We start from the raw sequence: 13,528 nt of genomic DNA, 5'->3' as shown, positions 1-13,528 counted from the left end.
AGATTTTTCAATTGGTCTGACTGCCTTTTCTTTGCCAACATAAAAATGCCTTTTTACCCACAAAAGACAATTTTTTCACCATGTGTGTTCTGCCCTGAGTCAGTTTTTAGGTACCTGAACTGTGACCCAGTGTTAAAAGTATACAAAAAACACAGCTAACTGAGTAACAACATGTTTTTAACTAGGCAATGTGCACTGTCTGATAACTGTTAGAGCTATTAGAGCCACTTCTGTAACCAGTTTTACCAAAGCTTGCTAAATGTAACACAATGTTATTGCTCCCATAAAAATGACGTGTCTTTAGGGCTCATCATTTTCACTGACATCAGAAACTAATAGCTAGCTAAGATCAATCTATCCATCAGTTATTTATACAACTTATCACTGGCTAACATACAATTTAACATTTTTAAACCTGTTATATTTCTCAGTTCAGTACTGTTTATAATGAATCACATTCTGTGATGAGTTTAGATCATTGACTTCGATCAAAATCAGAATTTCAATTAATATGTTTTCTTATATACAGTCATACACACACAGACAACACCAACTGCCTGCCATGTACACTCATGCACAGCTTCTCTGTATTTGACCTTTGCGTCTTTGCATTAAATAAGAGAAAATATGTCATTTAATAGAGTTACAGCAGATTCAGAGAGAGAAGTAGCTAAATAAGATCCATCCATCCATCAATTATGTATCCATACCTTCTGTAATGCTCAGCATACATTATGTACTGTAAGATAACATTTGTAAATAGATACTTCTACTTGATACTTCTATTACTGTAAAAGAATGCATGATGTCTCCAACTATTCAACTAACAGCTATTCTTTTTCTTTCAGAGAAATTACAAAAGTTAAACTCACATCTCCCCAGGAGAGCTTGGTTTCATCCACAATGCCAGGGTGAGGGATCCTAAAGCTCCCAGATTCTGTGAGGGGGGAGAGACCAGACATCCCTGCTGGACTGGCCGAAACATCACACTACCGGATCTGCTAGAAACCCTGTCTGAGCCGGAGGTGGTTCGAGTCTCATACTCTGTCTGAATCCCAGGACGAGTGTCATTAGTGTCTTCAGTTACACAAGTACCCCTGGTGTAGGAAAAAAAAGAATAGGTTAATATTTTCTCCTTAAAGGACCTTAAAAGTGTGTTACATCACTCATGAATATACAGTATGCAAGACAGTCATATGTTAAATTAGAGAGATATATTAGATATATTATAAAAGATCTATTACAGCACAGCCAAATCAAACCAAAATTAAACACCTCGACTCCTGATTTATTCCTGAACATAATGCATTAACACCGTACTAGCCGACACAAGTATATTTTTTTTTAATTTTGCACAGACTGAAAGGGCAGAGGTCATGAAGAATCATGTAGGCTTCTAAAAAACCTTAAGAACATTCCTATGAATTTGAACAAATCATCTAATTACCTGTGTGCTGGTAGTAGCAGTGGGGCGTATGGAGGTGTAGAAGATCTATAAGGACACTCCTGGATACAGAAGGCCTGATAGCACATCAGCAGCTCAGTCTGTGAGGAGGCTGACTGGCAGTAGCTGCTCCGCTCTGGAAGCCCACAGGTGGAACGAGCCGGAGAGGTGGACACAGGTTTGAAGGCAGCGATGTTCTCCATTCGTGGGAAGTGTCCCTGGGAATGAAGAAGGTTAAACAAGTGTGATCTTTCCTTTTAATCTGAGTCTCTCTTGCATTGTTTACTTATTTGTGGCAACAGCAATATGAAAAATTTGGATACAATAATAACCTATCATGCCATTTTAGCAATTTGAAGAATCTCATTCAAAGTGCTATAAAATGAAATAGAATATTGGTTACAGAACACATTTTGTGGATAAATCTCTTACCATTACATGTTATGTACTGTTTGTATGCAGTGCATTTAAAATGTGTAAGGACAGTTGTTCTCAATAAAATTATCAATAACTTTGAAAGAGAATAAAAGACACAGAGAACATATTGTATAGTCATTAATTTTACAGTAGCTTCCAATATTTTCACAGACGACATTTTGACATATGACAATGGGAAAAGCACCGGTGTAAAAAAACAAAACAAAATAATCGCTGAATTCCATCTCGCTGCTTCAGTTTCAGGGTCCTGGTATTGTGCGTGTGTGCTCACTGTCGTGACTTAATGGGACACTTGAATAAAACAGTGCTTTCCTACTAGGAGAAGTCAAAATGTCTGCTGTGAAAAAGTTCAATTTAATAGTCATTCAATAATCCACTACTCACTATTCCACAGACTTTGGATCTACTTACCAGTGATGAAGCAGGTTTTGGACACAGGCTGAGGAAGAAGAGAGGTAACCAGAGGAAGATATGACGATGCCTCATCCCTTTCATGTTTTTCTCTTTCTTCATCTCTTCCGCAGTGCCGTTCTTCAAGGGGAACTTCCACAAAAAGGCAGACCAGCTCTTGCGTTTCTCCATCCATTTCTCACTCTGCTTGGTCTCATCATCTCTTTCAGCTACTGACAGAATCCCAGAGACGTCTGTCTCACTTTTGTCCTTCCCGTCCACCCATTCTCCCCAGCTTCCTTTACGATCTTTTCCAACTTTCCTGTTGCCTCGCTGCTCTTTTCCTCCTCTCTTCATCCTTTCTTTGCTGACTCCTCTGCCCCATGTTTGTCTCTTCCTCTGCAGTTTTCCTCCTTCATTTTTCCGGCCTTCTTTCTCTTCACACCATTTCCGGCCTTTGACCCCACAAGAATCCAGAATCTGATTCTGCAGTTGCTCCTGCATGTTCCGAGGATCTAGACTCTTGGACACGGGTTCTGGAACATTCCTAGAGGCAGAGGGATGTTCAAGAACCTGGATTTCTTTCGGAGGTCTTCGAGCAGTGCTTGAATAAGTGATGGCTGTCATGGTTTCATGGTTCCAGGGTTACAGGGACATTTCTTTTTACAGGCCAGTGCCCCCGGGGTGAGGCTACGAAGCTTAGCTCTCCGTTACACTGTCTCTGTCCCTCGCACCCCCACACACACACACATCCTCACACACGAACCACAACCAAAGCCTTCACATGATAGGTAGGATTTCACAATCTAGAGAGGGAAAAGAGAGAAGGAGAGAGGGAAAGAGAGACGTGGTCAGACCAAAATCCAACATGAGACAAATCTGCGGAGACTGAAATGCCATGCAGGCTATTCCCAAGCCAAAGCCTACACTACCATGTACAGCTTGATGGAGGCACAGCTCAACTGATACTGCTACATTGCTTTCCTCTTTTTCTTCATTTTCCATTGAATTAAACATGCCCTTTTTTCCTCCTGGCATCTGGCCTCCAGGTTTTTATACAATTGGGCTGTTTTTCACATAGGTTTGTTGGAAATTGAGGCTTAGGCCAAAGCTCTCTTCATTACAATACTTATCAGCTTCAATTTCACATTTTGACACACAAAAAGAGGCCAGCAGTACAGTCATCTCTGCAGTGTTGAATTACTTGGACCCTCTTGCCCATTATGTCGGTTAGAAAAATAGATGTAAAAGCTCACAGTGTATCTAATAACGGTGCTACTATGTATTGATATATGCTGTACAAATGTGTAAATCTAAGCAGATATGGTAACACGCTATAATATCTGGTAGTTCCTCATGGTTTACCTGTTGTTGTGGATTCCCAGCACATAGCTCTATCCCCATCACAAGTGCAGCGTCAACAAACATTCAACTTGTTGCTCTGGCATGAGTCGGACAAAACAAGCTACCTGTATTTCTCCACACACCTGTCTGTCAGCGACAGCAGACGCCGCTCCAGTAGAAAAAATAGTCCTTTCCAAACATGACTTTATCCGTTGTTCTAGCCTAGACTGAATGCCAGTACAATTTTACTTGACGAGGCTCCTCTTTTTTCTTCCTGTCTTACCTCATTCTGAACATGCGGCGCGCGGTGTTAAGGAGATTACAGCGAGCCGCCATCTGGCCAGCAGCGCAGAGCAGAGGCGGCAGGATATTGGGCACAAAGTAACGACGATGGAGCGTTACACTGTTGTGGACCAAGTAACGCAAACTTGAGAGCCGCGGGGGCGGCATGAGAACAAACAGTGCGACATATCCGTTTTGCATCTGTTACAGAATACTAAAGATTGTCCGTGACAGCAAGGCATTAATACGCGATTTAAATAATTACCCCCTGCCTGCTAGTAATGCTTTACCCCCCACCTACGTGGGATGCGTCTGGGTTTCAGACAAGTGGCTCTCAGAGGAAACAGCAACGCTACCGCCGTCGCTAGGCGACGGTGATCCGCTCCGGCCAGAGAGTGTGTGGGTTGGAAACCATAATCATATAATATCAGTCAAATATGTTTTTACCAAAATACCACATCACGATTTAATGGTATCATACATTATGAGAAGGATGACAAACATCTAAAAATCCAGGGGGAAAAAAACAGGGAACAATGTCGCAAAAGGATGAATGAATGGACACATTATGTGAAATCATTCACTCATGATTCCTCTATGACTATGTGCATCTACTATACAGCTGTGCTGTCAAACATGGACACAAGTTGCAACTTTCTACAAACTATAGGCCTGATCCTTTACACACTTATTAAGTAAAACTGTAAAATGAATAAATGTTTTAATAACTCCAGTCTCATCAAAATTAAATTCAAGTGAATAAACAAAAAATCTAAATCGCAAAGATATTTTGTACATATAAGCTAAGTAATGTAAAATGTGTGTAAGCAGTGTAGAGTAAATGAAATTACATTAAACAGGAAAGAAGCAGGCAAAAAAACCCAAATACATATAATGCACCAAATCACAAGGGCACTTTTACTTTGGAGATGTATTAATCAAAAGCATGATCAATAAAACCTTTACAATTACAATTAGTATCAGTTTTCAAAAAGAGGACGAGACGGAAGATCTGACATAGTGTTTACTAAAGTCACTCTGCTGAATGAGTTGTGATTAGTTCCAAATCTCAATATGAGAAATGAAGGAAGCTCATTCCAAAAAATATTTAAATGGAGGAAAAAAAGGACAGGCAAAGGAGTTGGCAAGTTTTCATTCATTGTCCTTGTAACAATGTAGATTAAAATAATCAAATTTAAAATGTTTTGTTTCTTTTCTCAATGTTTGCTTCTGGTGAAATCTGTACGTGCAGTGTGAGGTCATGAAGGACGTCTGAATACTGACAGTGTGGACGCATGACACAAGGAGAAAATCATCCTCAAATGTTACACATCTTATTAATTGACCACTTTCCTCACATCAGATGAACTGTCTTTTTAGAAATCTTATCTTTGTTTCACTTGGGACCAATAAAACCTCAACTATGTGAAATGTCATAAAGCATAGGCAAGTTTTCTATTGCTTCTATTCATTCCACTCTCATTGAACTAACTCATCATGGATAAAAACATTGATTTAAACAAATGTTCTAATTTACATTTTTCCCCAGTAACTTATAATAAATCTTCTAGTTTCATAAAGCTGAACATCCACTAGGAAAAGATAAACAATCACAAAATACACACAGCCAAAGCACAAACTGAAGTATACAGTGGTTTAGACTTCCACTGTGTGCGTAAGCGGCCTGCATTTAAATTATGTAAACATTTCTACCAAAAAAAGACCCTCTCTTATATTTTTTCCCTGCCGACAAGTTTTTGTGTTATCATACTAATCGTGTTTGAACAGCTGCAATTTGCTTTGGTTGAACAAAGGCATTCTAACTAGGTTTTAATTAAGTGTTCCTAATGACCTTAAGGAGATTAGAGGTTCGCCTTCTAATCAATACCAGGCAGAGAGGAGCAAAGGGAGGGGAGAGGAGGCGAGGGGAGGTGGCTAGGGGCTAGGATAGAGGTAGGGAGGAAAGGGGTGGAAAAGGGGGGAAAAAATGGAGAAAGCAAAAGGGGGGTAGGAAGAAGGAAGAAGGGGAAGGTTGTGGACGGAGAGGATAGAAATATAGAAATATAGGGAGTAAGGCAGGTGAGGAAAAATAACAAGTGGACGTAGGGTAGAGGGAACTTATCTATGACTTCAGACCAGAGATATTTGCTAAATGGAAATAAGAGACTCTCTTAAATAACATACATATACATTTAAAGAGGAAAATATTGCCTGCTGTTTTTGTTTGCCAACAAAATGATAATATATTTTTAATGCTCACACAAGCATCAATAAAAACTGTTAAGTAAGCTTGGTGTACCCGACATGGACACCCATGTGTAGCCTCTGATGATCTGCATGATCATTTACCTACAGAAGATTTTGAAGCCTTCTCTTTTTGTATCCCTCATCATATTTTTCTCCTCTTTTATTCTCTCTTTTCCCTCTGAGAGTGTGAAAATGACATCACACCACCATGTCAGATAGGCTACAATCATCAAGAGCTTTGTTAGCCAAGAAGAGTTTCTCTTATCCTCTCTTCGTAAGACATTTGCATAGATTTGCACAGAGTGTGTCCACATGACAAAGAATCTAGTCATACATTGATTGTACTAATTTATTCAGCCAGGCGCATTCAATTCCAGAAATTGAAGTGCTATCACACAAACGGGATTAAAACTGGATGACGATCGCACAATTAATATTGTCTCATTTTCTAAATTACTTATGTATGACTTATATTTGGCTAAATTGTGTTTGCTGGTCTAATAACATTAAGGGTAATATGGTAAATGTAGGCTGTAAATGTATCGTCTCTCTGAGTCTCCAGAGCAGCATGAATATGTATGGAGACATCCTTGGCCTCGCTGCTGATTAGGAAAAGTGGAATAAATTGATGGCTGGGCTGTGTGTTTTTTCCATGCAAAATACAATATTAGGCTGTCCATATGGAAATGTTACATACACACACATCCACATACATGCACACACACATACACATATTATTTTTAGGCATCATAGTGTTGCATTCAAGTGCAATTTTACCTCTTGAGTGATAGCAAGGTAATAGCATGGTGCCAAATCATGAGCGCGTTGGCTGCCACTGATTTCAAATTTCTTTCTGTGTATGTGCATGTGTGTCTGCATGTATACTGAAAAATAGCAACACCAAAATTCCTCAAATCTTTATTATGATTTTGGCGTGCAGAAATAATGTCAGATGACCTCAGTACATATATATTAGCAGCAAAATGTACTTTAAGTATTAAAGTAAATGTACTGTTTTCATCCCTCTGATTGATATATTATTATATATGACATCATTAGATTATTAATACTGAAGCATCAGTGTAAGAGCAGCATGTTACTGTTGTAGCTGCTGGAGGTGGAGCTAGTTTCAACTACTTTATATACAGTTAGCTAGTTTAGTCCAGTGGTTCCCAACATAGGGGTCAGGCCCTTCCAAAGGGTCACCAGATAAAGCCGAGGGATTTATGAGGTGTCATGAAATGATTCAGGAAAGAGGAAAAAACAAAGTTCCGATATACAAATCTGTTTTCAGTTTTTTGGACTTTCTCTCTAATCTTTGATTTTTGGGTAAATATTGGATCATTTGAACATTTATTAAAATGAAACGTGAGAAGTTTAGAGGGAAAAATCACTATTCACACTCAGACATCTGGAATGTGACCCCGACTACACACTGCTTTTTGTAAGACGTCAAAAGCTAAAAAGGTTGGAAACCACTGGTTTCATCTTAAACAATGTGTTGTATTCTAAAAGGTTGTTTTATTATCGGTTGTGTCAAATCTTCATCTGAAAAGTAACTACAGCTGTCAAATAAATGTAGTTGAGTAGAACGTACAATATATCCCTCTGAAATGTAGTGGAGTGGAAGTATAAAGTATTATGAAGTGGAAATAAACAAGTAAAGTACAAGAACCTCAAAATTGTACTTAAGGACAGCACTTAAGTAAATGTAGGCTACTTAGTCAGTTTCCACCTCTGATAAATATACAAAAAGTTAATTATTTCTCATTAAAAAATGTACTGTCATATCTGTGTCCCCAAGCAACAAGGTGAGAACAAAGGTTTCGACGTAAAACCAAAGACATCGATGACACACTTTCACAGCAGTAGGTGGCGGTAGTGATTCACTTTATTGTTTACCAGCCATAATACAACATAAGAACAAGAAGGACGGCGACCAAAACAAACATGTTGGTGGAAATTCGACAGCCACCATTAACCGGAGCATTGAGTGTTACAGGTAAGAAAAAAGTAAAATCAGCCGGAGGTTTGTAGGACAAAAAAATAAAAAAACAAACAGAGTCAGACAGAATTAACCCTTCATGGTCCAACAATAATAAAGTGGAAAGAAGTGAAGCAACAGCTGACCCTGAGTATCACAAATCACACATTTGCCTCAGGGCAACAGAGGAGGGATCTGTCTCCCAGGACGGACAGACATGCAATAGATGTTGTGTGTGACAGAGTAGAACAAGAAAGACAAATTACAGAAATACAGCATGGAAAATAGAATGACAAAATTAAAGTGGATGTATGCTGTCTGCTTTACTCCACCGGTAATGTAACTTCCAACATTGGCTTCTGCTCTGCATATGTTAGCTAACGTTAACCATTACTTTTTTTCTGTTGTCACTGATTGTTGCTGCGTTTCAATATCCCTATGTTAGGAAGGTGACTATAAAGCACAGCAACGTTAGACTAAGTTACACGAACTACCTCTCGTAACCGGCTTTATTTTTGTCACGAATAGTAATAGTTAGTAATAGTAACCGTTATAGCCAAACCATCCTGTTTGTCGGGTATTTAAAAGCCCTTTACATACATACCAGCGGCCATCAGACTATACTCTATTTTCGGCGCTAAGATGATGTGGACGTTACTGGGACATATTACATGTTGGGCCTCTCACTAACTTGATTGTTGCCATGGCTACAGTTCTGCCGAGGCGAGACCCTGCTGATAGTAAATCAGTGCGCTTTTGCAAGCCAACGCTAGCTGTCGGCAAGTAACGCTACATAACACAATTGCTGTGGGTTCAGTTGTTGACGGTCACGATACCGAGAGCATAAGCACAAGGGATGTGATGATAATAGAACCAAAAGAAAAGTCATTTCACCTCATCTGAAGACATGTTTTCTTTCCTCTCTGTGTCAAAGTCTGTTCCCAGTCAAATAGTGTTTCCTCCCATTAGAATAGTTGGGTACACTCGCTGCTGAGTTTTCACCAGAATTAGTTGCCCGGTATCACCACTGGTGGCAGTAGAGGCCACACAAAGCCTGACTTTATTTTTTTTAAACGTTAACAAACTTACAAATAACTACGGAGTGAGCGGGTCCCACGGATGTATTAAGAGCTGATATTATACGTCCATGGCGGGTCCTCTTTAACGGAACCCGCCATGTTGCTCCGCCATGTTTCTACGGTAGCCGAGAACGGACAAACCAAATACTGACTCTAGAGAGGGACTTTCGCGTTTTTCGCAAGTTTCGCCGTCACCGTAGGCTCTCCTACATGCTTGGAAGTGTAGGGTGAGGGGGGAGGTGTTTTCAGTTAGTTGCAATTTGTAAACTCACTGCTAAATGCAACTGAATCCTATACACTGGTCCTTCAACGTTCAACCTTTGGAAATGTAGTATACTAGCTGTGACCAGCCGTGGCTATGCCTGGCTGGTTGAGCTATGGTTGAACTGTAGATATGGTTATTGCTGCAACAGTGGCTGTTTCTATGGATATAGTGTTGCTGTAGCTGTACTGTGGCTACTCTTCACAGCTACTAATTTAACATCAGCTGAGAAAGCATCATAAAGCCAGACACTCAGGATTTGAACACAGTGCTTCTATTAGATGACTGATGTCTTGCCAATACACACCACAGGAGTTCAAGAATAGCTTCACTGCAACGCTCACAAGCAGCACAACCATGTCACTTCACTGCACGCATGCACACACACACAAACACACACACACACACACACACACACACACACACACACACACACACACACACAGACACACAACCCCTGCATGTATTTAGTGGTACAGCCATTGTCACAGCCATGGTAATCATAATAACCAAAGCCACAGCAGCCATGGCAATAATCACAGCAACTGCAATGGGCCAAAGCTATAGTCATAATCACAGCAGTCTCAGTCACAGCCACAGCAGTAGCCGGTCATAACACAGTGTAGAGAACTATAGGTTGACTAGCTTTCGCCAATAATACACACTATTGCTACTAATACACCCATGCTCTATGCTACTGTCAGAGCTCAGCCTTTCTCTATGAGTTAGAGGCTCAAAACTTATTGCAAGGGAAGGCAAAAGTAGTAGGTAAGTAGGTAGGCCCTGACAGTCCGTTATTTTTTTAAGTATCTAATGTCGTGAAAAAGTGAGACGTTTTTTACGGCCATCTGCCAAGACATTAGTTATATCAAGTTTCTCATTGGCCGGTTTCACAGAGATAGACTCAGACTTTACCTATGGCTCAAAACTAATTGATAGTCAAACTTAAGTTGATGTTTAAATTGATCTGTTGCACAAAGCGGCCTGGTTCTTGACTATCAGAAAAAACAGAAATGTTTGCCTTTTGGAAGAATCCAACAGTTACAAGGATATTGTACTGGAAAAATTCTGGAAATTTGGAAGTCTTCTTACTGCAGTGTATTCCACAACAGGTTACTGCAGTCTCTAAAACTCTTTCCCTTCAAATTACTTGCTCCACAACATTGTTCACAAACCACAAATTAAGTTTCATGTTTTGTTCTTTTTGCATTGGGTGCCACTGGTCAGTAGGTGTCACTGGTTGTTGCCATGGAAACATTGGCCCCTTAATACTGAGTGGCTAACCTTTTCAGCTTCAGTTTCGTCAGTTTTTATTTTTGTGAAACTATCTAACTTACATTAGACTGATCTAAGAACAAAGTTAAGTCTGGCCTAACGCTACACACCAGGCTAAAGTATTTCTGTGAAACAGTCTATCTGTTCAATGAGCTAGCTGTGAAATGGCAAGAATTGATATGAGGAAAAGCTATACTGTGTGAAACTTGGATATGTAGCTGCACTGTTGTAAGGTTTATCATGACTGTCTCTGCCACTTTCCACTGGCACCTATGTCATCCTGTTGTCTAAATTCTCCATTTTGTTCACTTCTGTGAACACTCATACACCTCTGCCTTCATTCACTCCTTTCCCCTCTCCCCTCCTCATGCCCTCAATCCCTCTTCCTCCATCACCGCTCCTCTCTAAATGTCCTCTTCTTTCTTGTCCTTGTTCTATGCAGCATTTCTCTCTCTCTCTCTCTCTCTCTCTCTCTCTCTCTCTCTCTCTCTCTCTCTCTCTCTCTCTCTCTCTCTCTCTCTCTCTCTCTCTCTCTCTCTCTCTCTATATATATATATATATATATATATATATTCTAATCCATGTTCATCATTTATCCATCCTCGGCTCTGAATGAAATGCACCAGAAACTAGATATGAAAACAATTTGGCTTTTCCTAGGCTTTTCAGAATTCATACCCTCAAGTCACACTGTCCATATTGTGTGTGTGTGTGTGTGTGTGTGTGTGTGTGTGTGTGCACGCGTGCACGCTTTCTGCCCCCTATTGGGGTTGAGGCCAGTGACACCCTCAGGGCTGTGCTGTCCAATCCCCTCCATGCTGCGTTTCTATAGGATTGAATTAACCTCCTGCCTCTCTTCACAATGCACATACACATAATCATACAGTCTCTCTCTCACACACACACTTTGTCTATGCCAATCACCTTTCCCCTGTCATGGGCTGTATTTTTAGCTTGGGGCACTTCACTTAGATTCAGCCATGGGAACCAACCTGCTAAATGCACAGGATTTGTTTATGTATTTTCTCACAGAATACGTTGCAGATGAATGGCTGTATAGGCACAACAGTAGGTGTAGTGTGGACTAAAATGTTAAATGTGTAGCTGGCCATCAGGTAAAACTTAAAGCTGCATTAATAGATTTCTGACCATTAAAGGGCAAAATGTAGCAAAACAGAAATCTACAGCTAAATCTCTGTCTTGCTGTGAACATTTGAGTTGAATTGTGAGATTTACTATTTCGACTTGGAAAAAATGAAACGAGATGTCCCTTTAAGTCATGCTTCCCACTTGGGAAGTCAAGTATGTTTTCTTAAACTTCAGTTCCTGTGTGGCTTCTCACATCCATAAAAACCTCCACCAGCAGACAACAGCTTCTTTCCAGAAGCAGTTGTTCTACTAAATAGTTGGATTTGTTATCAAACTGGACTTTACATTTCACATCCATCATTAAATCCCTGCACTTGTCACTTTCATATATTTCATCAAACTGGACTTAACATTGTACATTGCATCCAACCTGTTACATACTTTAATTATTTATGCACATGTCACATTTAATTTTTCCTCTTGTCACCTTCATATATTTCATACATTTCATTTCTTTGTCCATAGCACAGTCCAAATTTCCTTTACAGTCAATATTTCAAGTTTTATATCCCATTTCAAAACTATTATTATTCCATTTAGTATATAGATTTGATTAAATGAAAATTTACTTTTAATACTATTTAGTTTATAACCTTACTTTTGTTCTATTTTTATTCATCTATATTGAAAACGTCTTCTTTCCTGCCTCTGTTGGTGCATTGTTGTGTTTCTTGGCACGTTACCACCACCTGCTGATCAGTGGAATAGTGTAAAACCATTGGCAGGAATGGGTATCGTGTCACCTGCTTTCACGTGCATGCTTGTCTTCTTGCATGTGTACAAAAACAAATGAAACGGGGACCCACTTGTAAAACAGTGCTCCATAGCGGTATAGCGGATATAGATTCAGATTCATTTTTCTGTCGCCACCTGTAAGTCACATTATTCACTCTTCTTTTAGCTCTGTTTTTGGTTTCCACCTACTCCTAAGAAAAACATCTGGCTCTTTATATGCTTAATGCAACACTATGTTCACCTGCTACTTGTATGTCTGCTGTTCAGTGCTGGGTAGGTAGTGTATAGTGGGTTTTTAGAACTTTTTGGCCTGCCTACTGTGGCCAATTCCAGACAAAAACTCCTTGTAGCCTACTGGTTAAGACTCATGCCACATAGCCGCAGTGTCCGTGGTTCCATTCTTGCAGTGGACCTTGGTTGCATATCATTCGCAGCCTCTCTCTCTCCCTTGTTTCTTGTAATCTCTCAACTTTAAACAAAAATGTATTCTGCATTCAGAATTTAAAGTTAAGTAATATTTATAAAAATGCACATTTTTACAAAGGACATAATTTCTGAACTAGTTCTTGTATCTTGACACTTTGTAAACAGAAATGAGTTAGTGAAATTGTTTGAGCCTTCAATACCGAAACATTAATTTCTGAGCTTGCATTGTGCTATTAACATACATATCAGTTCTGGCAAGCTCTAATTGGTTTTCTGAGGAAAAGTGGCTGCTACATATCAAACCTTCCAGCTATCTATTGGCCACTAGTGGGGGATTTAAAGTGCCACTAACTCACTGGCCAGTGACACATCAGACTATTTATTAAAGTACACTAACTTAATGAATGGCCCATAGAATGGAGAGTTAAAACATTTACTGTCCTCAGAGAGAGATAGAGAGCAATAGACACACA

At 39.7% G+C, this 13,528-nt stretch overlaps 1 protein-coding gene across 5 annotated transcripts in view; it reads right to left on the bottom strand.

Annotated features, from left to right (window-relative positions):
• Positions 1-9,335, bottom strand: part of ush2a (Usher syndrome 2A (autosomal recessive, mild)) — a 237,332-nt gene extending 227,997 nt beyond the window's left edge. Inside the window, exons 1-4 of one of the 5 annotated variants that reach the window (XM_042395524.1) lie at positions 9,024-9,335; positions 2,294-3,078; positions 1,448-1,662; positions 873-1,097 (exon numbers count right to left, since the gene is read on the bottom strand). In XM_042395524.1, the coding sequence (XP_042251458.1) occupies positions 873-1,097; positions 1,448-1,662; positions 2,294-2,899 (1,046 nt within the window). In that variant the 5' untranslated portion in view covers positions 2,900-3,078; positions 9,024-9,335. The other 4 variants (XM_042395835.1, XM_042395601.1, XM_042395761.1 and 1 more) reach the window with 4 other exon arrangements.
• Positions 9,336-13,528: the final 4,193 nt, after the last annotated feature.

This window comes from Thunnus maccoyii, chromosome 1 (genome assembly GCF_910596095.1).
Source record: "Thunnus maccoyii chromosome 1, fThuMac1.1, whole genome shotgun sequence".
In the NCBI taxonomy this organism is placed as follows: domain Eukaryota; kingdom Metazoa; phylum Chordata; class Actinopteri; order Scombriformes; family Scombridae; genus Thunnus; species Thunnus maccoyii.
This window is presented reverse-complemented; position numbering and strand designations above follow the sequence as displayed.